Source organism: Carassius carassius, chromosome 13, assembly GCF_963082965.1.
Source record: "Carassius carassius chromosome 13, fCarCar2.1, whole genome shotgun sequence".
In the NCBI taxonomy this organism is placed as follows: domain Eukaryota; kingdom Metazoa; phylum Chordata; class Actinopteri; order Cypriniformes; family Cyprinidae; genus Carassius; species Carassius carassius.
In genome coordinates, this window is record NC_081767.1 from 1,076,992 (window position 1) to 1,104,986 (window position 27,995).

The window sequence follows — 27,995 nt, forward strand, 5'->3', positions numbered from 1 at the left end:
AAACATGTCATAATTTATTCACCCTTACATCAATCCAAACACAAGCTTTCATTTTGGTGGAAAACTGCAGGAAAGCCTCTGAGAGCAGGTTTACAAACGCTTCTCATTACAAACCTGGTGAAATGCTGTAATCATCTGTCTAGAAAAATGTTGGAAATTATGGAAATCATGAAATGCAACCATTACGAATCGATAAGTGTAGAAAAAAAATCATTATATCTGGTGCTTCTGCATCCTTTTTGATAGATGAAAGCTACAGTCCTAATTCATTATAATTGCATGAGATGGAAAAACAGCGCATTCTTTAAAATCCCTATTTTGTGTTTCAAAAGAAGAACGAATATTGTACGAGTTTTGAACGACGCCGGTGTGCCTGAACGATGGCAGCATGTCCATTTTGGGACAAACGATTCCTTTAACGAGTCGTCTCATTATTATTTGAGTGAGGACATTAGAAGAGGCCGAGCATTTGGTCTGAAATCTCAACTTTCAGAAAGCCATGTTTGCCATTGCATCACTCCCTCTGCTTCTGTGTGATAAACCAATCTCTCAAATTACTGAGCTCAGGCACAGACACTTAACCGAGCTGCAGACACTGCACTGGAGCAAAGATAAGTACTCTTTGTCCAAATGACACTCGTCCCTCTCATTACATGCTGTGAGACACAGTCTCCTCTCCGTATTGTGTCTTTCTGTCTCCGTCTACTTCCTCTCTCTCTTCCCTGGAAAGAATGACACTTTATTCAATCTCTTCTGACACTTAATTTCAAGCACTTGTATTTTCTGACAATCCATAGACATCTTGTGTGGGCCTGTTATGCATCAGGGGTGTTTAACCGTAATGGGAGTGTGTATGTTATTGATGGTTTTTGCATGTTGCGCTTAGCACCACAGAGAATTCAGAGCCAATCGGCTCACTGAGGACAGTGGCAGCGAATCGACTCATTAATGAAATATATTGATCATCAAATTCAGTGCAACTACTAGCTGACTCCAGGGGGACCGCTGTCTGTTTCAGTCATCATGACAATGCTACGCTTAAACAAAGACCAGTAGAAATGCATGTGCATGTGGAGTGAGATCGTATAACATTATTATGAATAATGTAATGTGCTTAATACATATAGATAGTTTAATCCAAATCAATTTACAGTAGGGCAGTTTCAATGAGTCCCTTTGGAGCAGCTATGGGTTAAGTGGTCTGCTCAAGTACACGATGGTAGAACAGAAACAGTGTCTGTAGTTAATGGATCACCTCTAAGTGGGATCAAACCTGCTGATTTGCAGTTAAAAGCCTGGATGAGGATACTAGTAAGTGCATTAAATTCATCAAGGTAAGTACCCGAGTTGGCACACTTATTCAAATTGATTCAAATATAATATATTGCTTTAATCCAGAAATAAATAATGAAATAAAACATATAGATTGCTCTAAGTTTAACTTTAACAATTACAGATTAATGAAATAACAATTAAATCACATATTAATAGTATGTTAGCGTAAATATATTGCATTGTTGATAATGTTCATTTAGAAAACATTTTAAATTGAACAATACATAATTTATAATGCATTTAATTATTATTTTATTCAACTATATATATATATATATATATATATATATATATATATATACAGTATATACATATATATATATATATATATATATATATATATATATATATATATATTAGGGGTGTAATGGTACGTGTATTCGTACCGGACCGTTTCGGTACGGGGCTTTTGGTACGGTGCACGTGTGTACCGAATGGCCGAATGCAATTTTTTCTGTGCGGAACATAGGTACATTTTCGTGTTTCCAAACGAACATATTACGTGGCGGAAGTCTCCGCGTTCAGCTCAAATCCCGCCCTGCAGCTGATTATAAGGCAGGTAACACACTGGCTGCATGTCGTGAGCGTGGCGTTTCTGCTGCGTGTCAGTTGCGTGATGGCTGCTTCACATTTTCTGTGTCTTTACACACCAGAATCGTTCCTGACGCAGCACTGGCGCACTGCTACTGCTGTTGGTGACATAGAGGGAGACCACCGAGGCGCCGACAGACCAGGCTCTTGTCTTCACGACAACAATATCTATACTTCATGTTGAGCATAAATATAAAGCCTACTGATAAAGGACACCGTCAACAGTATTGACGGCAAAATAGACTATGTTTGACAGGTGCAATATACCAGTGTGTCACCGGCCTAATGTTTTCAAAAGGCATCACGTGAGTGTGAACATCACTACAACTAGGAACTAGGAAAACTTTACACTTTGAAAACTAGGAAAAAAACTTTACACTTTGGAAGAGTAATATATATTTTTTAAATATGAGCAGGCCAACAAGCTGGGATTGGTAATGCTGCACTGTATGTAATCAAAGTTATTTATTTATATTTTTCATTTTATTTTATTATATGATATTGGTTTGAGACTGAGAGTATTGTATTTAGTGGAGAACTTTGCAGCAGTATTTTATTTCTTATTCTTTTTTTATTTTATATACATTTTATTAAAAAGTATTTTAAAAAGTGTAAACAAATTGTTAAAAAAAAGTTTATAGCAATAAACAACCTGCAGTTTAATATTTGCATTTCTTTCCCTTACTGTACCGAAAATGAACCGAACCGTGACTTTAAAACCGAGGTACATACCGAACCGTGATTTTTGCGTACCGTTACACCCCTAATATATATATGCATTAGCATATCTAGAAATGAATGTTCACCTAGATCAGGGTTGTTAAGGTTAACCAAAACTGAAATTAAAACCACTTGGAATAAATATAAACATGAACTGAAATTAAATTATATATATATATATATATATATATATATATATATACACGATTTTGGCTATTTCAGCAACATTACTTATTTTAATTTAGTTTAACTTGATAGACTAAAATTGTAAAAAAAAAAAAAGTATAAATAAATAGAATAAAATAAAATGAATAGAACTAAAAATACTCATAAAAAACTACTAAAATGACAAGACCACACAACTAAATAACTAAAAGTGTAACTAAAATAAAAATAAATAAAATTATTCAAAATATTCATAAAAACTATGATAGTATCTAAATTCTAAAATAACACTGACCTAGATTAATAAATGGTGCAAAATTATTGTTCATTGTTATATTTTGACGTTACCATATAGAACCTTAGTGTACCTAATATTTAATTGCATGATTATTGTGGAAATAACAGAGTTTTTGTTCAAAATTCTGTGGAAGGAATCACATCTAAATTGGGTCAGTAAAGTTAAGTCATCATTGGCCTATCATGGCGCTCCAAACTCGCATGACCTTTTTAACAAAGTTATTAGCTATTATCAGAAATGTCAAATGGTGATCACTAGCTGTCAAGTCTGACTCTAATTTAGGAAAACTTTTTCTTTCAGTCATGTCTTTTTTTCATGTAGTGCACTAAGTGAGACAGTGATGCTTCCTCCAAAAAGACAAAATGCATTGCTGTCTTTATTTTAATGCAACCCATCATCAAAGGGTTGCCTTAACCACTCCTTCTGTTTACACTATGTCTCCTACTCGAACATCGGAGGAAAAAGAATGGCAGCATTTCCCTCAACGTCTGTTTGCAAGGATGATCTTAGCCTGCGGCAGTTAGCATTAATTAAAAAGTGCAGCAGCAAAAGCTTGGAGGGTTGAATCTCAGTTTGAGCGGATGGGAGGAGATGCGAAAAGACTTCAGACTCGTGTGAGATGCTAAATTCCTGCAGAATGACTGAAGTGATGACTAATTCAGAGCTGTTTATGCCGTTTTATGTAAGTTACTGGTAGAGTTACATAAGTATTTTCCATCTCAGCACAAACTTGCAGTACTTTGAAGTCAAATAGGGTTAAGGGTATAAACACACATAGTCAAGCACACACACAAACACACACACACACACACACACACACACACACACACACACACACACACACACACCCACACACACACGCCATTTTCCTCTTTAAGACCACTTACTAGCCCCAAAATGTATGTGACTTCAGCTTTTGCCATCCTTATGGAGACATTCTGTCCTTACAATGTAGTAAAAAAAACTCTCACACACATACACACACTCAAGCAGAGTCTGCAGTCTCATTATGTGTGATGTGACCCCATTATTGTGCATCCCTGAAGTATCATTCAGCACTGAGTGTCATCTATCAGTTAGTCCTCTAAAACAGCCAAATGAATTAAAGATTTTATCCGACATTCACCATCTACACATCTTCCCCCGGACTTATCATCAATACTCCCAAATGTAAAGCACTAAAGCCATCCCAAATTCTTCAGCACACACTCTCCGGTCAGCATTCACACTGAAAGCATACTCGTCTCAGAGTTTTTGACATTATTTTTAGACCGATCCATATGTAGTGTGGGCGAAGAGCCGTTTACCGGGCTATGCAGAGTCCCGGTGTTTATAAATAGCCAGAGCGAGCATTTGTCCCACATCATCAATCACGTTCGTGCATGAGGGAAAGACTCGATGTTGTAGTTCTGCTGTAGTCTGACCTCCACCAGTTCCACGCCACACAGTCTGGAGGTGTGAGCTGCATGGGATATTCTGGAGGGGAACAGATGCCGGTGCCCGGGAGCTGAGAGGATGACGGATGGTTCGGGAAGGGCAAGTTTTAACTGGTGTGCTTGCCAGAGTGAACTGAAATATTTAATGTCCATATGGAGAGGGAGCGAAACTAAAGAATTCATTATTTTCTTTCATATAAAGCCAAACATGCATGCGCAAATCTCTTCACTGTTCACCAATGCCTTGCCCATTTCTGTACCTTTCTTAGACACAAGAATGCACGTGAATCTATGAAATGTAACAATGACGCAGACACATACTTGTTTTTTTTTATATGCAGTCAGCTCACTCCCAAACACAGAGAAAGGAACGCACACACACACACACACACACACACACACACACACACACACAAACACACACACACACACACACACACACACACAGTGGAATCTTTTCATCTTGTAACCATGGCACTTGGTAGAATACAGTAGAAATCCAGCCGATAACAAAGTGCTTACATAACTATTGCATTGCCAAGCTCGACTCCTACCTTGCACACCTCTTTCCCTTTTTCTCTGCCTCTCACTTTTGCATTCCCTTTCTATTTTGCTCAGCTGAATACCTCTGTATATCTGTCCATGCCATCATTTGGCATTGCAACAGATTCATGCATGGGAAAAAAGTACCTTGTCTTTGAATAAAAGAGCTAATATCCTCTCTTTAGTTCCCGAGACGGTTTAATTCTCAGGTTAACGCCATTCGCTTTGGTTTCTTAGTGTAATGAGGCTACATTGACTCCCTACCACACTGGTACTGCTTCAACATGCCAGCCCAAATTGGAAAACATTCATTATTTATCTCCTGCTGGAGAAACCAGTCATCTAAAGTCCAAACAGAACCTACTATTTTCCCTCAAAGGTTAAAGGCAAGCAAAGGATTCCTGATCCTTACCTCCCGCAATTCATGCGCCACATCTTTTAGCTCCTTGAGGATTCCTTCCAGCTGCTCGATCACCATCTTCATGTGGCTACGGATCTGTTCTCTCTGACTGGGGGTCTCAGAGGGTTCCCGGGCTGGAGCTCCGCTCTGGGACATCCTTCACAGGCTGCTCACGGGCCGGGGTGTGGAGCGCTGAGGGCAGGGGCGAGCCGAGCCACGATCCATGTCTGGGGCCTCCTGGAGCCGCAGTGCTACTGATCCGATCTGGGGCTCGGGCCACACGGGAAGGGTTCAACATCTTAAATACGCCTGGGCAGCCGAGAGACCTCGCTGGGTCTGGGGTTAAACCTCCTCTTGCTGTGTACGGTGGGGCATCTCGGGACAGACGCAGATGGAACGGAAGGTGCTGAAATCATGGAAGGACAGTTAGGTTGTTAGATCCAAGAAACAACCAAACTCCAGGATGAAGAAGGAAAATTTGCAGGAAGCGGGGCTCATTTCACCCTAGCATGTGTTTAGTGTCCTTAGCGGTAAGTTTGGATGGAAATCAGTTGTCTATGATACAGAATTCTTCTCTTCCATGGACGACATGGCTAGGAGGCTTGTATGAGAGACTGATCCACTGTGAACTCTCGTAAAATCCAATTCAGGAAGAAAAAAGGAAACTCCCAAAGATGCCTTTCTTTCTGAACTACTTCTTTGTTTTAAATCTAAAACATTTTTTCTTTTGTGTGTGTGTGTGTGTGTGTGTGTGTTTGGAGTAAAAAAGGTGAAATATTCCAACTTTGTATTTCCTTGAACTGGACCTGAAAGAAAAGCAGAGAGAGAGAGGATGTTAATTCAGCTAAAAAGCCACGACGATTGTATGTGCGCATTATATATATATATATATATATATATATATATATATATATATATATATATATATATATATATATATATATATATATATATATATATATATATATGTGTGTGTGTGTATGTATGTATGTGTGTGTGTGTGTTTGTCCTTGTGCATTTGTGCATGTGTGTCTCAACCGACATAATGCTTTCAGAGTGATTGGTAAAATTGCAACTACACTTACATTAAGTGTTATGATGAACGTTTCACACGTAATCCCTCATGGGGTGTCAGACAGAATGGCACATCCGTCCAGGTTAGAGAGAAATTTCTCACTCATTATATGGAAATAGAGACAGAGTTGAATCTCAATCCAGTTCCCTTTGATACCGGGTGAAATCCAGTTGTTACTCTTTTAGAATAGCATGGCATTCTTCAAAAGCCATCAGAGAATGTAAATTCCATGTATTTTGCTCCAGGTAGAATTGGAAGGGAATAAAGGAGGAGAACTTGACCCTTCAAACCACTGCCGAAAAAGACAACACCTGGGAAGACAAGAAGGAGAGCAGTTTCTCTGTTTATCTGGTAACGTCTCTTTTCCTGTCATTTTTTTCTCTCCCCCACATTCAATTTCCTTAAACAAATATCTTGATTTTCTCTTTTAACCATGTTCAAGCTTTGCTACACAAAATCAATTACAGACAACAATGAGATACCAAGAAGAACAGATACAAATGAACACGCTCACCAAATTGAATCACACCAGCCCCCGTGGAAATACACTTCATAAAACAGGGTTCTCTAGCACTCTTTTTCTCTCTCACCTCTCCCCTGGTCAGTGGTAGAAAGTGCGTGCAGGTTTGCCTTCCCTCCCTTCTGAGGAACAACAGGAATACAGTTTTCGGCTCAGCTAGGCACGGATCATCCTCCCCGTTTTGTTGCGGCGTCAGTCACCATCAATTGACTGTAGCGCTTTCACACACGCCGTCTTCCTACCAATCAACCCCACTTCCCTCTCTGCTGTTCCAACACAGAGTCCCACTCTCTGTGTCCGTCCAGTCACACTTGCCCACTGTCAGCAGGAGGATTCATTTAAAGCTGTCCTTCAAAGAAAAAGTGAAGCAGCAGCGGAGGAGGAGTAGGAGCGAGGGAGGAGATGGTGGATGAAAGATTGACCCCGGTTCCCCTCTTTTCGAGCCCCCGGGAACCTTGGCTTCTCTGCTCCTGCATGGAATCCTGGAAGTCCTCAGATGCTCTTGTTGCTGCGGCAACCACTAGCTGCCGATTCCGCCTTGCATTCCGTCTCTCGGCCGTGGAACAGACACCTCCTGTCGCCGTGACGACAGTCTCTGACTGAGGGAGGGATGCTGCCTTTGCCTCCGATTCTAAACCCTGTGGATATACGCGCACTCTGGTCCCCCCCCCCCTCTCTCTCTCTCTCTCTTTCTCTCTGTTGGTCCCTCCTGCCAGATGGAGGGGAAAGAGGCTGGAGTTTATGGACAGGCTTTGCCTGCTAGTGAAGACGGCTCTCTCTCTGGCTCTGGGCGGGAGGAGGAGGGACCAGGAGGTTTAAAGAGACAGAGCTTCACACTGTTTCTCTTTTATGTCTCCCTTTATCTGTTTATTCATAGCCCTCTATTATCTTTATGGGTGCCTATAGGCATTCACTCTCCCAATATATGTTATAAATAACATTTCATAAACTGACTTAAACAAAATTGCATTACATACTAAGACTAGTTTTCCATTTTGTACTTCCTATTTTTCTTTTTCTTGTTTTAAGCATACATTAACCAAGTATAATATACAATGATATGACATTTAAATACATATTCTCTCTCTCTCTATATATATATTAGAAATAATTTCAGTAAATGTATTATCGAAAACAATACTGAATTTTGTTGTTGCTAAAAAAAAAAAAAAAAAAAAAAATTTCATTCATATCTTCTATTTTTTCTAAAATAAATAAAGTGAAATCAAGGTATGCTATCTTACACAATTTCATGTCTTATGAATGTGCTTCTTGTTTTAAAGGTATTTAAATATTCGATTACACTTTAGATTGGAGAACACGTATTCACTATTAACTAAGTTCATAAACTCCAAATTGATAGTAAACGGCTGATTCTGATTCTGATTCTGATTAATAGTAAGGCCGTTGATTAGCAAATATTTTGCAAATAAATCTCAAGCTCGATTCAGACCCCTGAAGGCAGGGTTACTAAAATGTTATGTTCATTCATCACTCACAGGCTCCAACAAATTGAAAAAATGATGCAGAGTAAAATATTCCCTTTTGTATCTTCCACTTTGATCAATAAAACATTTTCCCCTTCATAAACTCAGCACATTAATACAATGTGCACATTTGGCTTCAAACATATGTTTCTTTGTGAGTTTTCAGAGCACTGTATTGACTTTCCTATTATTTCTTTGTATTGTTTCTTCTCCATAAATTTCCGCTCTTAGTTCAACTCAAACCACTTTGTATAATGACTCAATTCAAACAGTTTTGCTGATAATTTCAGTCTAGAAATGTAATCTCATCATATTTGCATATGCATTCTGATTAGTCATTTCCCTCGCATCAATTTGCATTCAGTATTCTGATTGGTCATTTCTTTCTTGCATCTATTTTACCATCCGGCCAGCAATGAGAAAAGCCTGAAACCTGAACTTACCTGTAGAAACATAATTATTTGTTTCCTTGCAATGGCTGATATTCCCTTCAGGAAATGCAAATCTAGTTATGAGTTGATTATGCATTTAGATGTGGATTAATTAAGGGCTATTGATCTACAGCTGTGAAGAGTGTGATTGGTGAATTCTCCATTTACAAAAGCAAATGCATCCCAAAGGCAATGTGCTCTGCGTATCTGTGAAACAAGATTATCTATAATGCTTCGGGCGCTTGAATACGCTTATACGTAAAGCCAGTGTGTGTAGCACTGTGTCTGTGTGTGTATGTGTGTGTGTACTTTCACATGTAGGGTCAGAGTGTGTGAGTGTGTGTGTGTGTGTGTGGGTCTGTGTAGGTGGAGGCTGATGTGGCATTGTTCTACGTAGAAGCGTGTAGGCTTTGGAGGAGCGTTTGCACAGAAAGATGTCCTTGCTATATGCCTTTAAAAGTCATAGATCATTGCAAACTCTCTTAAAGACTTTTACAGCCCTGTTTAGCATAATTTGCCATCTAATGAACACTGATAGGGAAGCACATTCGTAACAGTTGAAGAATCACAGACACGCACGAGCATTTGACTGTCGTCTCCGTCCTCCTCCTGCCACGATGATATTTCTTTAAGGCTAAGGTCATTCTGACTGCCGGTTTTTACTAGCAGAGCTGGAGAGAGGCCAAGGAAATATCAGCCCCACTTAATATTTCCATCCTGGATTTATTACACCTGGCCCGATTATAGAGAAGTTTTATAGAACGCAATATTTTTCTAGCAGGGCCGCACGCTCGTGCTTTCACAGGTGTACCTCCAAAGGAAATCACTCGGGTAATGTGGTACTACAGAGAGAGAGAGTGAGGAAATAAAGAGAGAGAGGAATAAAGGAGTGTTCGGGAAGAAGAAAACGGCCCATAGGGGTTTATTTGACCACTTCTGTTTACACAGCAACGAGCAATCATACAACAGTTATTTGATACTTCAAGATCAAGTATCTTTTTATTAGACGAGTCAGTATTTGGCTGGCTCTCTGCGTGCTGAGATACGGCCTCTGTGTCTCTGTTTGTGTGTGAGGGTATAAGAAGGATTTATTTTTTCTCATAAACCAAAACTTGAGGGACCCAGCTGGTCAATAGAGGCGTGCTAACCCTCGGCCCGTTTCTTTGTCAGAATAGCCACCTGTCCATCACAGCTAGAGTTCACTATTGGACAGGAACTGCACGCTTATGTATGAGGCATATAAAGCCATCTTCTTTTTCTTATTGGATACCTGTGATTCTCCTCTCCACAAGGTGGCACAGTGGTGTAGTGAAGACCTCGGAAACTCACAAAAGAGCAACACAGAGGACCTGTGGAAGAATCTCCATCTCTTCCTTTATAAAGATGTTTGGAAATACTTGTGTACGTACATTTATCACTGAATATATAGTTATATGAAGCATAGGAGTATTAGAAAGTATCAGAAATTTACTTACATTTGATAAATATCCTATTTGCAGTTTTGGTTTCATTGTAGTATATTTATGATGCTATTATGATTGTTATTCATATTTGTTATTAATAAAAAAAATATTATTATTATTATTATTATTATTATTATTATTATTGTTATTATGATTATTAATAATATTAATAATAATTTTTATTTGAATTAAAATGTTAGGATTTCTGTGTTTATTTGTTGTTGTTTTTATTTTATGTCTGTATATTTTTACATTTTATATTTCAGGTTTAGTTTTATTATTTTGGGAAATTTAAAAGTGACCTTGTCAACTAGCCGATATTTATATAAAAAATAAACTTTAACCCCCCCTCCCCCCCCGAAAAAATATTTTTTTTATATAAATATTGGCTAGTTGACAAGGTCACTGATGAGACTCACCTTACTAACCATTAATATGCCGCAAATTAGCAGTTTGTTCAGGGAAAGCTATTAGTTAACAGTGAATATACAGTATGTATCCTAAGTCTTACTGTTAGGGTTAGGGTAGGAAACAATTGGCTCCTTTTATCATACTGCTGTTTGAAATCAAAAGGCCACCCAAGACCATGTATTACAGTGGCTTTACCGTGGTAAACAGGGTTTTACAGCACTGATGCAATCACTATAACGCACATCCTACAGCAGCTTATTGCTTTATTTGACCTCCTCACATTCACAGACCTCAAGCTCACCGCTCATCCCCTTCTGTGTTTGTCAGATGAATGTGAGCGTGAGAGTCTTGTCGTGATGGACTTAGTGATGATGTGATGATTTACCCTCCGTCCAGTCTTCTTCACAAACTGCATTTACTTCAGCCTAGCGCTCAGGAGTGACGAGAGGCCGCTCAGCCCATCATTTCATATATCCACTCGCTCTTCTTCTTCATGAATGATCATCGTTTCCTGCTGTCTCTCTCAAACACATCTTCTCACTGTCCTTGCCGGGTTCAGGGGCTCCCTGAGCTCTGCTGTTTGCCGAGGGCTATGTGTGCTTGCTGTGGAGCTCGCCGATGGACGCCGCATCCCCAATCAGCCCCAGCTTCCCCACCGGAGCACTAACGAGCCAGAGCAACTCATTGGTCATTCCGCAGGAGTCCCAGCAACACGGATCATCACATTTCTCCCCCAGTCTGGCCTCGTTTAGAGCCACTCACCCTTCAGGAAACTCGACTTTACACAAGTTATGTAATGCTTAAGAACTGTATGTCAGCATTGATGTATGCGAAGCGATGTGGAGACTGACGCGCAGGGCGTTTGACGGAGAACATACTAACTTAGGAGCTTTTGACTGATACAGTTGGTGTTAGTAGCTTAACACAGACTTCTGGGAAGGAGGAGGTGTGGACAGTTTAATGCTTGGTGTAATTATATTTTCCACTTACTTTTTGCTTCTACTAAATCTAGATCTAAATCCGGACGATCACTGGTATCACCACTATACATCACCATGTCGCTTAACAGTATGCCTTTCTGAAAGGCTGTTTTGAAGCAATGTGTATTGTGAAAAGCAATTTTCAAATACATATGACTATTAAAAATTGAAAAAAATGTTTATCTGCTCTTTTCTACAAAATGAAATTTAAAGCTGCTCTCATGCTTTAAAATGACACATTAAAGCACAATACATGTATTATACAACAACTTTGTTTTAGGTCTTTGTAATTCACACAATAACTTTGTGTGATGAACAAACTAATACTGCCGTTAATCACAGTGAATCTTGATGCCACATTTGATTTCAACACATTTAAAGGTTTCTTAAAAATTTCAAGTTCAAGGGTTATTATAGGTCCTGTATATAGTAAAACAAACAAACATTTTTGGTATTTTAAATTAACTTCAGCTGAAAAAAACAACAACAACTATATATATATATATATATATATATATATATATATATATATATATATATATATATATATAGCCTTTAACTAGTGGACCCATTATGAAAAAAATTTAATTAAATTAAATTACTATGGGGAAAGGAGACTGCTCATAGAGAAAACTATTTAAATAAAATAAAACATTAATATAAGGGAAGGAGGACTGATTATAGGAATAAATTAAAAATAAATTAAAATAAAATTAAAAAGTTAAAACGTTAAAACAAATCACTATAGGAAGAATGACTTCCCAAAGGAATGTTATTGTTATTATTATTTTTATTTAAATAAAGATTTAATTTAATTTAAAATTTAAAACCATCACTATGGTGGAAGAAGGACTGCTCAAAAATAATTGCTCAGTAAAATAAAAAAATAAAAATAAAAAATAAATAAATAAATAAATAACTATGGTGGAAGAATGACATTTCATTAGGGGAAAAAATGATATGTATATATTTTTAAATATACACAGATATTTATGTTTGTGTTACTATTAAACTTTTAGATCTAAAATGGTGAGTGCAAGCTGAGATATTTTTTTTTTAAATCAAAGGTCAAACACAAGTCAACTGTTCCCCATTATTTCTATATCTATGTAGTAGTTTTATTCATTTAGTTTGCTAGTTTTATTTATTTATAAAATGTATGCAACATTGCAGCGTCACTTTGGATTGATAGTTCACCACTTTACCTTGATATTTTTTTTTTCTGTTGTCATTAGAATTTCTGATCAGCTTTATTCATCATTTATCATAAATTCATTCTACAGGTCTTGAGAAGATGCACACTAGTGGCGTTTCCTGTGGTAAATCTCTGTGAACTTCACAAAGGAAAATATATGTTATGGTGATAATAATGAAATATAATGCTCAAGAATATATATATATATATATATATATATATATATATATATATATATATATATATATATATATATATATATATATATATATATATATATATATTTGACTGTACTGAGAGAGACAGCTGAAGGCTGTCTGAAGATGACTGATGTTTGGCCATGAATAATCAATGCATCAAGGCCAGAGCAGTGATATAGAACAGAGATAAAGGAAAGATAAATAGAAAGAGATTTTACTGACACTGAGTTCGCGTTAGTCCACATATGCAAGGCACGGGGCCCCACATAAAAGTTATGGCATCGAAACAGACTGATAGAGACAAAAGGTGAAGCTATGGACTATTTAGTAAACTGTTCAAACAAATTCCTTGATGAAAGCTTGTTTTGGCAATTCCTTTGTGCACTTGATGAAAAATAATAAGGCCTTCTGATTTTTTTTTCGTATACACAAATGTACACCATTGTAAAAGAATGCTTGTGAAAAATAAGTGTATATCATTGTATTGAATATTCTCAAATTTTAAAATAAATATATAAAGGTGCTTCTCAATAAATTATAAATTATAATATTAGTTCATTTATTTCAGTAATTCAACTCAAATTGTGAAACTTGTGTATTAAATAAATTCAATGCACACAGACTGAAGTAGGTTAAGTCTTTGGTTCTTTTAATTGTGATGATTTTGGCTCACATTTAACAAAAACCCACCAATTCACGATCTTAACAAATTAGAATACTTCATAAAACCAATGATGATGATAATAATAATAATAATAATAATAATAATAATAATAAAAACATTTAGTGAATTGTTGGCCTTCTGGAAAGTATGTTCATTTACTGCACTCAGTAGGGGCTCCTTTTGCTTTAATTACTGCCTCAGTTCGGCGTTGCATGGAGGTGATCAGTTTGTGGCACTGCTGAGGTGGTCTGGAAGCCCAGGTTTCTTTGACAGTGGCCTTTAGCTCATCTGCATTATTTGGTCTCTTGTTTCTCATCTTCCTCTTGACAATAGCCCATAGATTCTCTCTGGGGTTCAGGTCTGGTGAGTTTTCTGGCCAGTCAAGCACACCAACACATGGTCATTTAACCAACTTTTGGTGCTTTTGGCAGTGTGGGCAAGTGCCAAATCCTGCTGGAAAATGAAATCAGCATCTTCAAAAAGCTGGTCACCAGAAGGAAGCATGAAGTGCTCCAAGATTTCTTGGTAAACGGGTGCAGTGACTTTTTGGTTTTCAAAAAACACAATGGACCAACATCAGCAGATGACATTGCACCCCAAATCATCACAGACTGTGGAAACTTAACACTGGACTTCAAGCAACGTGTGCTATGAGCTTCTCCACCCTTCCTCCAGACTCTAGGACCTTGGTGTCCAAATGAAATACAAAACTTGCTCTCATCTGAAAAAACGACTTTGGACCACTGTGCAACAGTCCAGTTCTTCTCCTGAGCCCAGGTAAGGTGCCTCTGACGTTGTCTGTGGTTCAGGAGTGGATTAACAAGAGAAAAAAAAACGACAACTGTAGCCAAATTCCTTGACACGTTTGTGTGTTGTGGCTCTTGATGCCTTGACCTCGGCCTCAGTCCATTCCTTGTGAAGTTCTCTAAAATTCTTGAATCGATTTTGCTTGACAATCCTCAGAAGGCTGTGGTTCTCTCGGTTGGTTCTGCATCTTTTACTTCCACACTTTTTTGTTCCACTCAACTTTCTGTTAACATGCTTGGATACAGCACTCTGTTATTTTTGTGACTTAAACTCCTTGTAAAGGGTGTCAATGATTGTCAGAGACCATTTTGAAGGCTCAGGAAACCTTTGCAGGTTTTTTTGAATTGATTAGCTGATTGGCATGTCACCATATTCTAATTTGTTGAGTGAATTGGTGGGTTTTTGTTAAATGTGAGCCAAAATCATCACAATTAAAAGTACCAAAGACTTAACCTACTTCAGTCTATGTTCATTGAATTCATTTAATACATGTGTTCACAATTTGAGTTGAATTACTGAAATAAATGAACTTTTCCTCAACAATCTAATTTATTGAGAAGCACATGTGTGTATATATATATATATATATATATATATATATATATATATATATATGAAGAGTTCAGATGCAAAAGGCTCTAAATGCCATCTGAAATTTTCATCTAAAATTAGGATTTTTATCAAGCTTCTGTGCTTAGGTTGAGTCATTTTACTTTAATAGCAATGAGCAGGCCCTTTTCCAGGCTATTAAAGTGAATTAACTGAACATAAATATAGGAGCCTGATAAAAATCCTAATTTTAGATTAAAATTTCAGATGGCATTTAGAGGCTTTTGCATCTGAACTCTTCATAAATATATATATATATATATATATATATATATATATATATATATATATATATATATATATATATATACACACACACACACACACACACACATATAAAATGTTATTGCAAGGAATAAAATGATAGTTATTGAAGTAGATTTTAGTTTATCATTAATGCTTGTCAGTACATACCACTCTAACACAACCACAATTCAAAGACAATAGAATTAATTATACATTGCATATAAAGATGTACCGAAGTCCTACTTAAGTGGTTATAAAAGCAAACTTTAGCTCATCTAATTGCATTTAATATGAATTGAAACTATTATACAATAATTTAATACAAATGTAAACTAAACAATTTAATTGCAAACTGCAAGCAAGTGGCTCTTTGAAGGTTTTTTTTTTTTTTTTTTTTTTTTGACAAATTGCTTTCATTTTCTTTTTAAAGTTGCGTTGAATAAAAGCATCTGCTAAATGCAAAAATGTAAATTTACCATTATATTTTTAAGTACCTTGGAGTACCATAGATACCATAATTTACAGCAACATAAAAAAAAAAAAAGTGGCAAAAAGTATAATTTACAGAAAATAAGATTTTAGTCGAGCAAAATTAACTGAAATGAATGAATGAAATACTGACAAAATATTTATTCAAATTAAAGGATATATACAAAACCTAAGGTACGTTTACAAGAGAACGATGTACTACAAAATGAAAAAAAGGTTTTGCATACAGAAAACAATGTTGTTCAAACAATCCCCGAACATCTGAAAACACTGTATTTAATGCATGCTAGTCCAGTAGTTGGCGATGTCACTTGGTAAGGAAACTCTCAAGACTATAGACCAGTAATATTCATATGCATTACGTCACAGTTTCAACACAAATTTGTGGAGTAAACTCAATGACGGCATTGTTTTCAAAAACTTGCACTTGCAAAATGCCACTGTCGTGTATATGAACAGCTGAAATGCATAAAACATTTGCTGTTTTAGGTAAAAATGGTGTCAGCTAAATTCCCCCTAAAACAAAAATCTGTGTAAAAACTAAAACTGTGCCCAATTGTTCTGCCACAGTGCCTTTATGTAAGCCTTCCATTCGGCTCGTCTAAAACAATATGATTTGAACAAACTGTGCATCCTCTAATCAGTTTAAATGGACCGAATCTCGCGGTACTGCGGTCCACAACTAGTCTCTCATTCTCATAAATAGCGGTTTTGTCTCTGAGCTGTATCCCACTGAGTGAATCATGAGTGTGAGAATGACCTATTCCAGTTGGCAGAGCGGGTGCGAGCCGACGGACGCAGAGCTGCCCTCATGCCAGGTAGGAATCCTTGCTTGGCCGAAACAATTTATGTCCTCATGTAACTCCATTGGCTTACTTTACCTAGCCTGTCCTCTTCTACATTCTTGTTTTTCTCCATTATCTCCAACCTCCTCTGCTGACTTCAATCAGATTCCCCATAAGAGGGATTTAATTTGCATCTCATGCCTCACTAGTGTGCTCACCCGTCTTATCAGTGCATTCTCAAGTTGACGGCCGCTCTTCAGCACGTCTGCACCACACAGAGTGAAATATAGACAGAGAGTCAATGCAACCACTATTTTGAGGCGAAAATCGCTTTCGATTTATCAGTGCCTCTCGCTGCTTCATTGGGAAGAGGAGAAGTTTGCACAGAGGCAGACAAAGAGATAGAATCGCTTGACTATTTGGAAGTGTTAAACATATCTACTTAAACATATCTATTTTACAGGGCTGAGGATCTCCATTAAAGAGTCGTCCTCCCTCTGTGTCTCACATGGGGCAGTCAGTGCAGTCTTCTCTAACTCAGGCTGACATGAGAGAGCATTAGGCCAGGAGCTGTTGATGGAGTGGTTGATTGGACCTGCCACTTTTTATTGTGGCAGTGCTGCTGAGCTGAGCTGTCACCGCCACTGCTTGCTTTACTCACACCGTGTGTGCACTTTCACCTTCGACCTCGGCCTTGAATTACCAGTCCCTAAAGCTCACGGTCAATATGGACCACAATCAATCAACGGCTGAGGGAGAAACTTGAGAGGCAAGTGCAGGGTACAGTTGACGTTTGTTGACTCTGCTGTTGTGAAAATCGAAGTGTTATGCGTTGTAAACGGATGCCCAAGGTTTAGCTGATTAGCATGGGTCAAGTTAGTCCCTTCTGGAGGATACCGTAAATACACCATCTGTATGTTTCTCCATTAATAGCCATTCAAAAGAAGATGCATATTTCAACCCCAAAAGTAGCTGGATATTCCAACTAGAATCACACGAAAAAAATAAATAAATACTATTTTACAATGTGGTGATTGTGTGTGAATTTGCACAATGTGAATCTTTGGGGGGGGGGGGGGTTGCAACCCTAAACCTAACTGTTTCTGGGTTGTAAGCAGATCATATATATCATATTGTAAGAATTCATGCAAATTAGCCAACAATTTACCAAATGTAAAATATTTACAAACTGCCATTAGTGTTGGGTATTCTAACTTTTAAAAAATTTAAAATCACAAAGTGTGAGCATTTAATTATATATTAGTAGATGTTTCTCTGCAATCAGACTATTTTTAGAAGCTCTTGAAAGCATACAATTAAAAATGTGTTTATTTAAAAAAAAATTGTTTTGCTGGTACAGCTCACAAAGAAGCGACTTTCAATGTCAATGCTGTGAATTCACATGAGCAACTTGAACCTGTTGTGAAATCTGCATAGGGAAGTCTTTTTCTATTGAGTCCTATTAAGAAAACTGGATTTTACACATGGAAACTTAGTAGAACAGCAACATATGTGTCTGCATTTTTACATATCACAGATCAGGATTTTTGCTAGTTCTTAAACCATAACTGATCCCATTTTAGAAATAACAAAAATAATAAATGTGAAAAAACCCTTAAAAATTTACATACAAGAAATATTAATGTACAACACTTTAACAGTTTTTGTACATTTGCTCATCTGCTGATACAGATATAATACAGAACTAAAATACTCCAACATTCTGCAATACTTATTCACTAGCATCAAGAAAAAGCTAGTGAATCTACACTATAACATATACAGCGCATATACAGTGTCATCCGATTACAGAGCAAATTACTATAATGAGGCAGTTCTTTCTAGTGCAGTGATCCTCAAATCTGGCTTGTGAGATCCACTTTCCTGCAGAGTTTAGCTCCAACCCTAATCAAACAAACCTACCTGGTATTTTCAATGATCCTGAAGACATTGATTAGCAAACTCAGGTGTGTTTGATTAGGGTTAGAGCTAAACTCTACAGGAAAGTGGATCTCACAAGCCAGATTTGAGGATCACTGTTTTATCTGGAAAATGTAAACCTATGCCGCAACCTGTGAAGTCTGATTCCTGAACAAATGAGTGAATTTATAGTGAATCAAAAACAAAGCATTTCCAGAGTATGACTGGTCTGAGCTGGTTATGCTTATCGAATCAAAAATATAGAACAAAATGGGTGTAGTATGAACACGAATGATTAATCATTATGAGTTTGTTCTTTTTAGAGAATCAAGAACTTGCGGTTCCATGACAGATTTAAAATCGCCACCACAGACCTAGTTGAGCATCAATGCCTAAGAAAGAAAGAAAAAAATAGATGAACGACAATAGGATAATGACCAGTTTGATTTCCAGTGCTTGTCAAGGGCGATATTGTGCACAAGTGCTAATGATTTGTACAGGTGAGTCATGTGCGTGTAAACCCAGACACTGCATTGGAATGACATGCTGGTTAATGGAAGTGATGTCTCTGTTGGCTCGAATTTCACTCTCATACCTCTCAGCGCAAAATAAATGGAGCTGTCCTTTTAGCTCTGGGTCAACTACCTGTCCATCTCAGTCCTTCGCTCTCACTCTCATCCAGTCACTTCTCCTTTCTATGATCCCATCCTCCGCCATGCCTGTGTTCTTTTCATTTTAGCCTTATTATATGGCCACTAACGGAGTTGCTTTGCCATTATATGAAAATATGACCCCATCTTGCCGGAGGTCAGTGCCAATAAATAGGAAACACGGAGGTGGAGCCACTAAGCCGGAGATTCGAATCATCCATCCGTCAGGTCGGAGGTCACGCTCTCGCTCTCACACCTCCACCTTCTGTCTCCAAAGGTAATGGGTACCATCTCCCAATCTCTCTCTTTCCTTATTTCACTCCCCATCCCTCTTTCTCACTTTCCCTTCTTCAGCTGGATTTATTGATGTTGACCTTTTGCTGAAATTAAGCTTGCCAATCCCCAGGCAGCTAGGGCAAAGTTTAAACCAATTAAAGATAACTTCACCAATCAGTGGCTCCAGAAAGACTGATTCTGCCCTGTCAGGGGCATTACGATAATTTGTTCTGTGTCACGGACGGGTGAGAGGAGGTGAAGTGGGGCTGAAGAGCTGGACTGCGGGTGAAAATGTCTAAGCGCTAATGCCACCGTTTTCAAGCATTAGGGGAAATTGTGGGAAATGAATGTTTGTGACTGCAGCCTCATAAAGCAGCTACTATTCACAATTCACATCTTAATTACATCCTCCCTTCGCATGTCTCAGCCAATCACAAAACAGAAATTATTATTAAAGTTATAAATAATAAATTAAAAAAAAAATACCCAACATTGATAATAATAATTATCATAAATAATACAGATTTCATCACAGGAAGAAACTACATTTCACTACATATTCACAGCTATTTTAAATTGCAAAAATATTTCACAATTTTTAACTTATTTTATTTTATTTTATTTTTTACTGTATTATTAATCAAATAAGTGCAGCCTTGGTGAGCAGAAGATACTTTTCAGACTTTTAAAATATATATTTAAAAAAGCTGTGAACCCCAAACTTTTGAACAGCATATATATATGTTCTGGGCCTAAAATATCAAAATCAACGAATTATAAAAATGTTGAATTACAAACAAATCCTCTATTATTTTTAATCAAAGAAAATGTTTTGAGTCCAGGAAAACGTCATACTAGAGTACAGAAACACAACCTTTGAGAATATAACCATACTTAAATATTCATACAGTCTAAAGCCTAAAGCTTCCCCTCTTATCTCATGCCAACTAAGTAAATGATTTCTTCACACTATATATTAAAGGAGAATATCCTCTGGCTCCTCATTCTGAAGGTTTTTGTGCTTAAATTCAGTCCTTTTATTAAGGTGAATGTCTGATTTGTTTACAGGCTCCTTGTAAAAAAATGTATCCATCTCTCGGAGAGCGAATGCACCAGGCTTATGACATCCACTCAGTATGCTTCATACAGGGTACCTCTGGCCAGCTATTGACAGCTTTTATACCCAGTGTCACCTTGGAGATTAATTCAACCTCTCAGAGAGGAAAACCTGAATGCCATTATCTCTCCTGGGAATAGACATATACTGTATGTCAAATTCCCTTTCGCTGTATGATTATTCAAGAGAGAGAAGGGTGGGGGGTTTCGGTGGCATGCAAGGTGAGGTTGGGAAATCTAATTGTTCTCAATGGCATTGATAAAAGGGACAAGACACAGGACTTATGTTAATCAAAATATAATCTCCTAAATATTTGTTTCCTCTCACCTGTCATCCATGTTAACGTTTATTCTCGCTCTCTTTTCTTGCTTCTCTTACTTTCCTCCTCCACAAACACATCACGTGGTTTTCTCTGCTGACTCATGCATGACTGTTGTGTCTTTTTCTAAGGAAACTAGATCTCCACAATTAAACAATGGCTGATCCTCTGTTCTGTCTAATCATCAGATAATTTTTCACAGTATGTTCACAGTGTTCTGATGCCAATATTCACTCAAATAGATTTTATTTTTGGATTTTTTCGAGTTATTGTGAATCTGAATTCTGTTTTCAGAGATGCAGAAACTACTGACTAGAAAAAAATTATAATAAGACATTTAGACATACAATTTTACTTGATAAAAAAAAAAATGTCTATATTTATTAAATTATCTAGAAAACAATATAGTCGCATCTTATTTTATAATTGTAGTTGTCTACAGACTGATCACTGTAAAGCTCAGTGATCAACAACATGCTATGAGTTATTTAACAAAAAGATAATAAAATTAATTATAAAGCAATTCATAATTAGAAATTGCAGAAATAATTAAGAAATTGCATATAAAGATGTAAAGTCCTGTAAAGAGTCAATCAGTTCCAAAAAGAAATACAAATCCCGTGCTAATAATAAAAATAAATAAAAACAAATAAAAAAAACAACCTTTTGAAATAAATAGCTCCAAAAACTACTGAAAAACATAATTTTTAACATCTTCACTTTTCAGTAGATTCTCCCAAACACTGAATCCAGTGATTCAGAGTGTGCATGCTAAATACTAGTGGCCGAACGATATATTGGCCGATTTTGTTATTTTTAATTATCGCCATCAGTCAAAGTATTGTTATAATTTTTTTTTTACTGTTTGTAAAACTCGCCAGATGACTGAATGCACTGCTGGTTACAGTGTTTAATTTCTTCTTATTCATATATTTTATCAACATCATTTGTGAAAAAATAGAACTACAATTTCATATGTATTAATTTTCAAATTATATAATTTAGTAAATATTGTATAAAACAAATATAGATTCAATTTCAGCTAATTATGTTTTTTTATATATAAAATTAAATACATAACATGATATCATATATCGGCCATCTTGCTCTTTAAAATATCGGCATCGGCCATCATAAAATCCTTATGGGTTGACCACTACTAAACACTAGGCAAAAGCTTAATCTGCTAGTCTATGAACTAAACTAAAAGATTCGTCCAATGAATTGTGTGCAGCACATCCTTTTTTAACCTGAACCACCAAACATCATCTTTCGAGCCGCTCTTTGAGTGATACAGGTCTCTGTTGACTTTGAGGAGGACAGCAGTAAAGCCCAGAGCTCTGTGGAATTATATATTATTTGTTCCTTCCATGCGTTATTAACGGTGATTCTCCCTGGCCCTGCCACTGCCGGATTAACTTGTCTGTAATGAACCTTGCAACGCAGTCAACAGCACACATCAATCCACACACACTCTGTGTAAACACACACACAGGCATCAGTCCAAGGCGAGGAGAGAGGTGACATCAAATGAAGGAAAGGACTGATAGATAAAGAAGGAATCGGCAGACGAGTGCGTCTACTCACCACCATCTTATTCTGACCCGATGGAAAGTGAGGGATAGAGAGATGGAGCTTCTGAACTCCTGGGTTGGACTCACTTCACACAAACTAACTGTGATGGAGCTTAAGTACCAGAAAGAAAACCCTGTAGCTCTTTTCCACTTCAGTAAGCACCGGCTTCCACTGGCACGACTATGTATTTATATGTGTCTTTTTCAGGAAGACTCTCAGCAGCGGCTCAAATGAAATGCTTTGGATTGATGGTCTGTTACTGGTAGAATAAAATGATGTCTACAGCATTTGGAGAATCCTCATCTTAATGGCAATTGATCATACCTGATTTGAAAGCTGTCATGTATGTTTTATTCAGTCCACTCGATGAATCGATTCTGCCTAGGACCCTAGACCGTTTGTAAAAACATGAATAATACTAGGGATGCAACAACTAATTGATAATGAAAACAATCAACAACAACCCTGATTATCGATTAATCAAGTCTGTGCATGGAAAACCTCCATCATTTATGACACTGGAAAATAGTGGAGAAAAATATTGACCTGCTGTTGGAAAGGTTGTCCTAAATATAAGAATGCATCATATTAAACAAAAGCATATTGTGTGTGTGTTATGTGTAATGCATTTGTGACATGCTTTCGTCAGTGCTTAACTTCAATTTTACCTTATTTTTATGCTTGTTAATCTTAACGGAACACTCCACTTTTTTTGAAAATAGGCTAATTTTCCAACTCCCATGGAGTTAAACAGATGTGTTTTACCTTTTTTGAATAAATTCATCCGATCTCCTGGTCTGGTGGTAGCACTTTTAGCTTAGCTAAGCATAGATAATTTAATCTGATTAGACCGTTAGTGTCTCGCTCAAAAATGACCATGAGTTTAAATAATTTACCTATTTAAAACTTGACTCTTCTGTAGTTGCATCGTGTACTAAGACCGACGAAAAATTTAAAGTTGTGATTTTCTAGGCTGATATGGCTAGGAACTATATTCAGCGCCTGAGTGCCTGCTGCTCCCATGGTATGGCAGCAAAGTTTCTTGATTATTATCCCGGAATGAGAGTATAGTTCCTAGCCTTGTCAGCCTACAAAATTGTGTCTTTTCATTTTCCGTCGGTCTTAGTACCTGATGTAACTACACAAAAGTCAAGTTTTAAATAGGAAAAATATAAAAACTCTGGTAATTTTTAAACGAGATGCTAGCAGTCAAATCAGATTCAATGATCTATATTAAGCTAAGCTAAAGGTTCTTTCAGCAAGTTGCATTGTGGTTCTCAGCAATTTACACACTTTTGAGGGGACACTGCAGGGTAAATATACCAATGCACTAACATAAAATGTTGCAAAGTAATGCTTTCACAAAGATAGCTACTTTCCAAACGAAAGCCAGATGGTGTAAATGCAACATCTACCATCTGAGGCTAACATGGCCATGCTAACCAGCTAAACCTTGACCTGTGGGCAGAGAGAACCAATACTCATGTCGATCCCACAACCAGAGGACTAACTAAAAGGGCCAGTGTATATTCAGCTGTCGGCAAGGCTCCTACACAATAGACTGTAGCATATTTTCTGTCATTGCATGACTAATGAAACTCAAACCTTTTGCCAGTATAATTAGCCCTCGGGTTCCTCTGAAGGGAGTGCAGACTCTTCCCGCTGATGAGGTGTCAAAGTTTTACCTGTAACAAGTTTCTGGTCGCTGGCCATTCGTTTGCTGCATTATTGATGTTACGGCCTCATTTGAGATAGAAAATAGTGCTTTCTAAGTACAGAGACCCAAACATAGCAGAGGATTAATTTCGAACACACACACACACGACACAGAAAACAGAAAACAGAGGCTTGCGGGGAAGCAGAAAGTTTCGGCGTAATACCGAAGAAAACCATTTGATCTGGCCCCTTTCAAGGTGTTACAGAGTCCCTTTTTATGCCCATGAAATGTCCATTTCCGCTCTGAGTTTGGCTTCTGTCCTGCATGTTCCTCTGGGGGTCCGTTTCTTTATGTCCATGTTCTGACTTCCTGTGCTCAAATTGATTGCATTCCCGCTTCCCTCCGTGATAGTGGTTGAAAAGAATGGACTCTTTCTATCCCTATAGCTCTGCAACGCTCTGGCTCTCTCTCTTCACCTTAGCTCTAATCACAGCTGGTGTTTTCGCTGTACCCAGAATGGGTGAATGGACAAACAGCTTTGAACGCTAATGGGCTCCTCAACTGCATAAAGTAGTTTGCACCGATTGTTTGTTTGAGTGTGTTTCAAGAGCATGCATGCATGTATGTTCAGCTGAGAAGGCCTGTTTACATTGAACTAAGCGTGTTCGCACTCAGCTACTGTGGATTTGAGGGAGAGTGAAATACAGAGGTTTTTTTTAGCCCTGGATCTGTTTGTTCAGTAATTGGTTCATATTCAAACTGCTTGAGGAAACATTTTTTTAACCAGGGGCAACCAGGGCAAATGGTGAAAACTAATTATGATAAATAAAACTGTCTCAGGTTACCTATGTAACCATAGTTCCCTGAGTAGGGAACGAGACACTGCGTCCTCTAGGGGCCGCTTTGGGGAACACCTCGTCGTGACCCGTGTCTGAAACATACATTGAAAAAACACCAACTTGTTGGCCGGCGACAGCCTCCGGCGTCGCTACCAGCGCGACTATAAATAAACACCGGGAGAGCATGTCACTATCTTCTTCGTCTGAAGCTTGCGTCCGAAGCATGGCAGGGAGCTAGAGGACGCAGTGTCTTGTTCCCTACTCAGGGAACTATGGTTACATACGTAACCTGAGACAGTTCCCTTTCGAGGGAACTTCGAACTTCGTCCTCTGATGCCGCTTTGGGGAACAGTATACCCACACCGCAATGCTGAGGGGAGTGCAGGCCAGAATCATGGCGAGCACTAGGTACCAACTCTACCATTTTCATGGGAGTTGCCACTGAGACGTTTAGACGGCTGTCTGTGACAGTAGCCCTTACGGCCAAAAGGCCTAAGCTACATACCCAACTTAACTGTTGGGGCCTCGCCCCAGGGTAGAGCTGAAGGCTTGGAATCAGGAAAGATTCCTTTAAAGGGATACGGCTAAGAACCTAGCATTTCTACCAAGTCTTGCCTGTCACACAGGGGCTACCGCTAGCTTACGCATAAGCTTGCTGAAAGAGCTGTCTCGACAGTTCTCTAGTAGCAACACCCTGTTTAAATAGGTATCCCGAGGATACATAGGCGGAGTGGCGCCCAAGATGAACGGGGCTTTTACCAACTTAAGAAAGGGCACGAAGCATAATAAATGATATTAGAATGAATGCAGAATACTAGCGTGCAAACTTACCACAGTGTGGATTTCAGAAAGTGTGTAAAGACTTCACGTGCACACTTACCATAGCATGGATTTTCAAATACTGTTCTAAGGAGGGGCTCTCGTGGCACTCTGATAGAGCAGCTCATAGATGGAATGTTGCATATCAAAACAGTATGATTGAGAGTCATCAACTCGATCCATGGAAACAATATTGGAGCGCTCTGGGAAAAAACAGAGAACTCAGTCTCATATGAGAGGAGAACTCAGAGCTCAGAGTAGTGCGCTCATAGGCGACCCTTTTTTTTGGAAAAAGGGGAGCGCTGCTAAATTACCACGAAAATCACCCAAATAGCCCCTCATGTTGAGGGAAGCGATGCTTGAGGTGTATAAACACACACACACTGGCTGAATGGAGCCCAAGGAACCAAGGTCTAATCATCTCAAGAAAGGGAACGAAGGGGAGCGTGTAACCCTTACCGTACAATATTTCAGAAAGTTTGCAGAGTCTTGCGTGCAAACTTACCACTTGTGGTTTTTTTAGAAAGTGCGCAAAGTGTTCACGTGCACACTGACCACCATGTGGTTTTGAGAAAGTACACAAAGCTTAGCGTGTGTACTTAAAGGTTCCTAAGCATCGCAGAGGTGCTGAATCTCACGGGAGAGGCAAGCTCAATTTTACAAACCTCGGGCGAGGGGAGCATCACCTGAGGCAGCATATAAAAGAAGACTTCTGTAACTGCCACCTCCACTTCCTGCTAGATGCGACAGCACCCCTAAGCGGCCAGGAGACCCCTCGGGGTTACCTGGCCGGACATCCATGAAATTCCCTGCAGTGCTGTGTCAGGCATGATGATCAAGGAGGCTCCCTCAGAAACCTGTGATCTCAGCCGCCTAATACCGGAACCTGAAGCCGGATGGCTGGTGCTGGCGAGTGTTTAGTAAACACTGTTACTGAGCACTGCAAAGGAAACTCACAGAGTTTATTAGTAGATACGTAACCACCAGCAATTAAAAAAACATAAGTATATACAGAGAGGGTTACATTTACTCACCCACCCTCCTGCACTGGAGCCCCGCTCAAGGGGCGCCTCCTTTTAGTCTGGACCATCAGTCAGGTGGTTGCTATGAACATAGAACCATAAAAACATTATAGGTCAAGCATAGGAGACTGTTATGTGAGAGGTTTCCACTAGAGGTCTTCACAGTGCACCCGAGACCCGTCGACCCGGGACCCTCTCTCTCTCTCTCTCTCTCTCTCTCTCTCTATGATGTTCTCTATGAATCTCTCTATGAATGTTTTCTATGATGCTCAAATTGCGTTAAAGCATATTTTAGGTTGATACAGCTAGAATGCATGTACAGTCTCGATCGCGTTTCATTTTTCTATGGCAACCAGTGAGGGACACTTTCGGGTTCAGGCATGAATTTTTGGACCCGTGAAGACCTCTAGTTTCCACCTAACCTCGATCTGGTGGAGAGCTGGTGGTTACAGGGGAATTAGGAAGGGGAGGATAAAAGCAGAAGTTAACCCTCTGAAGTCGATTAACGCATATACACGTTATGAGGCTATTTTCTCCTGATAACCTCTTAGACTCCAGAGGGTTAAAAATCCCTAAAGGGAACGAGTAGATACCTCGGTATCACTCCGATTCGGACAAACGCTGCTTCGTCTAGATCATACCCCTTAGGTTCTGCTTACCTCCTCGTGACCCACGATTCCTCTAACCCCTGCCCGCAGGTGAGGGAGGAGCGCGAGTTGTGACACTAGCCTTCTGTGCCCGTCTTTGATCCTCAGATCGAGACAGGCCAGGACCCCTATGTTGTTCGGGCTCAGACCTGGACCTTCGTGGAATGAAGGATCTGAAAGCAGCAGAGTGCGCCTTCGTCTCCCTGAACTTCTCAAATCGCTGTCTCAACGGAAATACCGAAAAGCTCAGTAGGCAAAACCTGAACATCGAGAAGAAAGTATTTTCTTTTCTCCCGATGTCTGC

The 27,995-nt window shown here is 38.5% G+C and overlaps 1 protein-coding gene across 3 annotated transcripts in view; it reads right to left on the reverse strand.

Moving 5' to 3' along the window:
* Positions 1-7,830, reverse strand: part of insyn1 (inhibitory synaptic factor 1) — a 59,624-nt gene extending 51,794 nt beyond the window's left edge. The window contains exons 1-3 of one of the 3 annotated variants that reach the window (XM_059564521.1): positions 7,154-7,830; positions 6,574-6,874; positions 5,501-6,294 (exon numbers count right to left, since the gene is read on the reverse strand). In XM_059564521.1, coding sequence (XP_059420504.1) covers positions 5,501-5,644 — 144 coding nt within the window. In that variant the 5' untranslated portion in view covers positions 5,645-6,294; positions 6,574-6,874; positions 7,154-7,830. Of the gene's footprint in view, positions 1-5,500; positions 6,295-6,573; positions 6,875-7,077 lie in introns of all 3 variants that reach the window. The other 2 variants (XM_059564523.1, XM_059564522.1) reach the window with 2 other exon arrangements.
* Between the last annotated feature and the right edge of the window lie 20,165 nt (positions 7,831-27,995).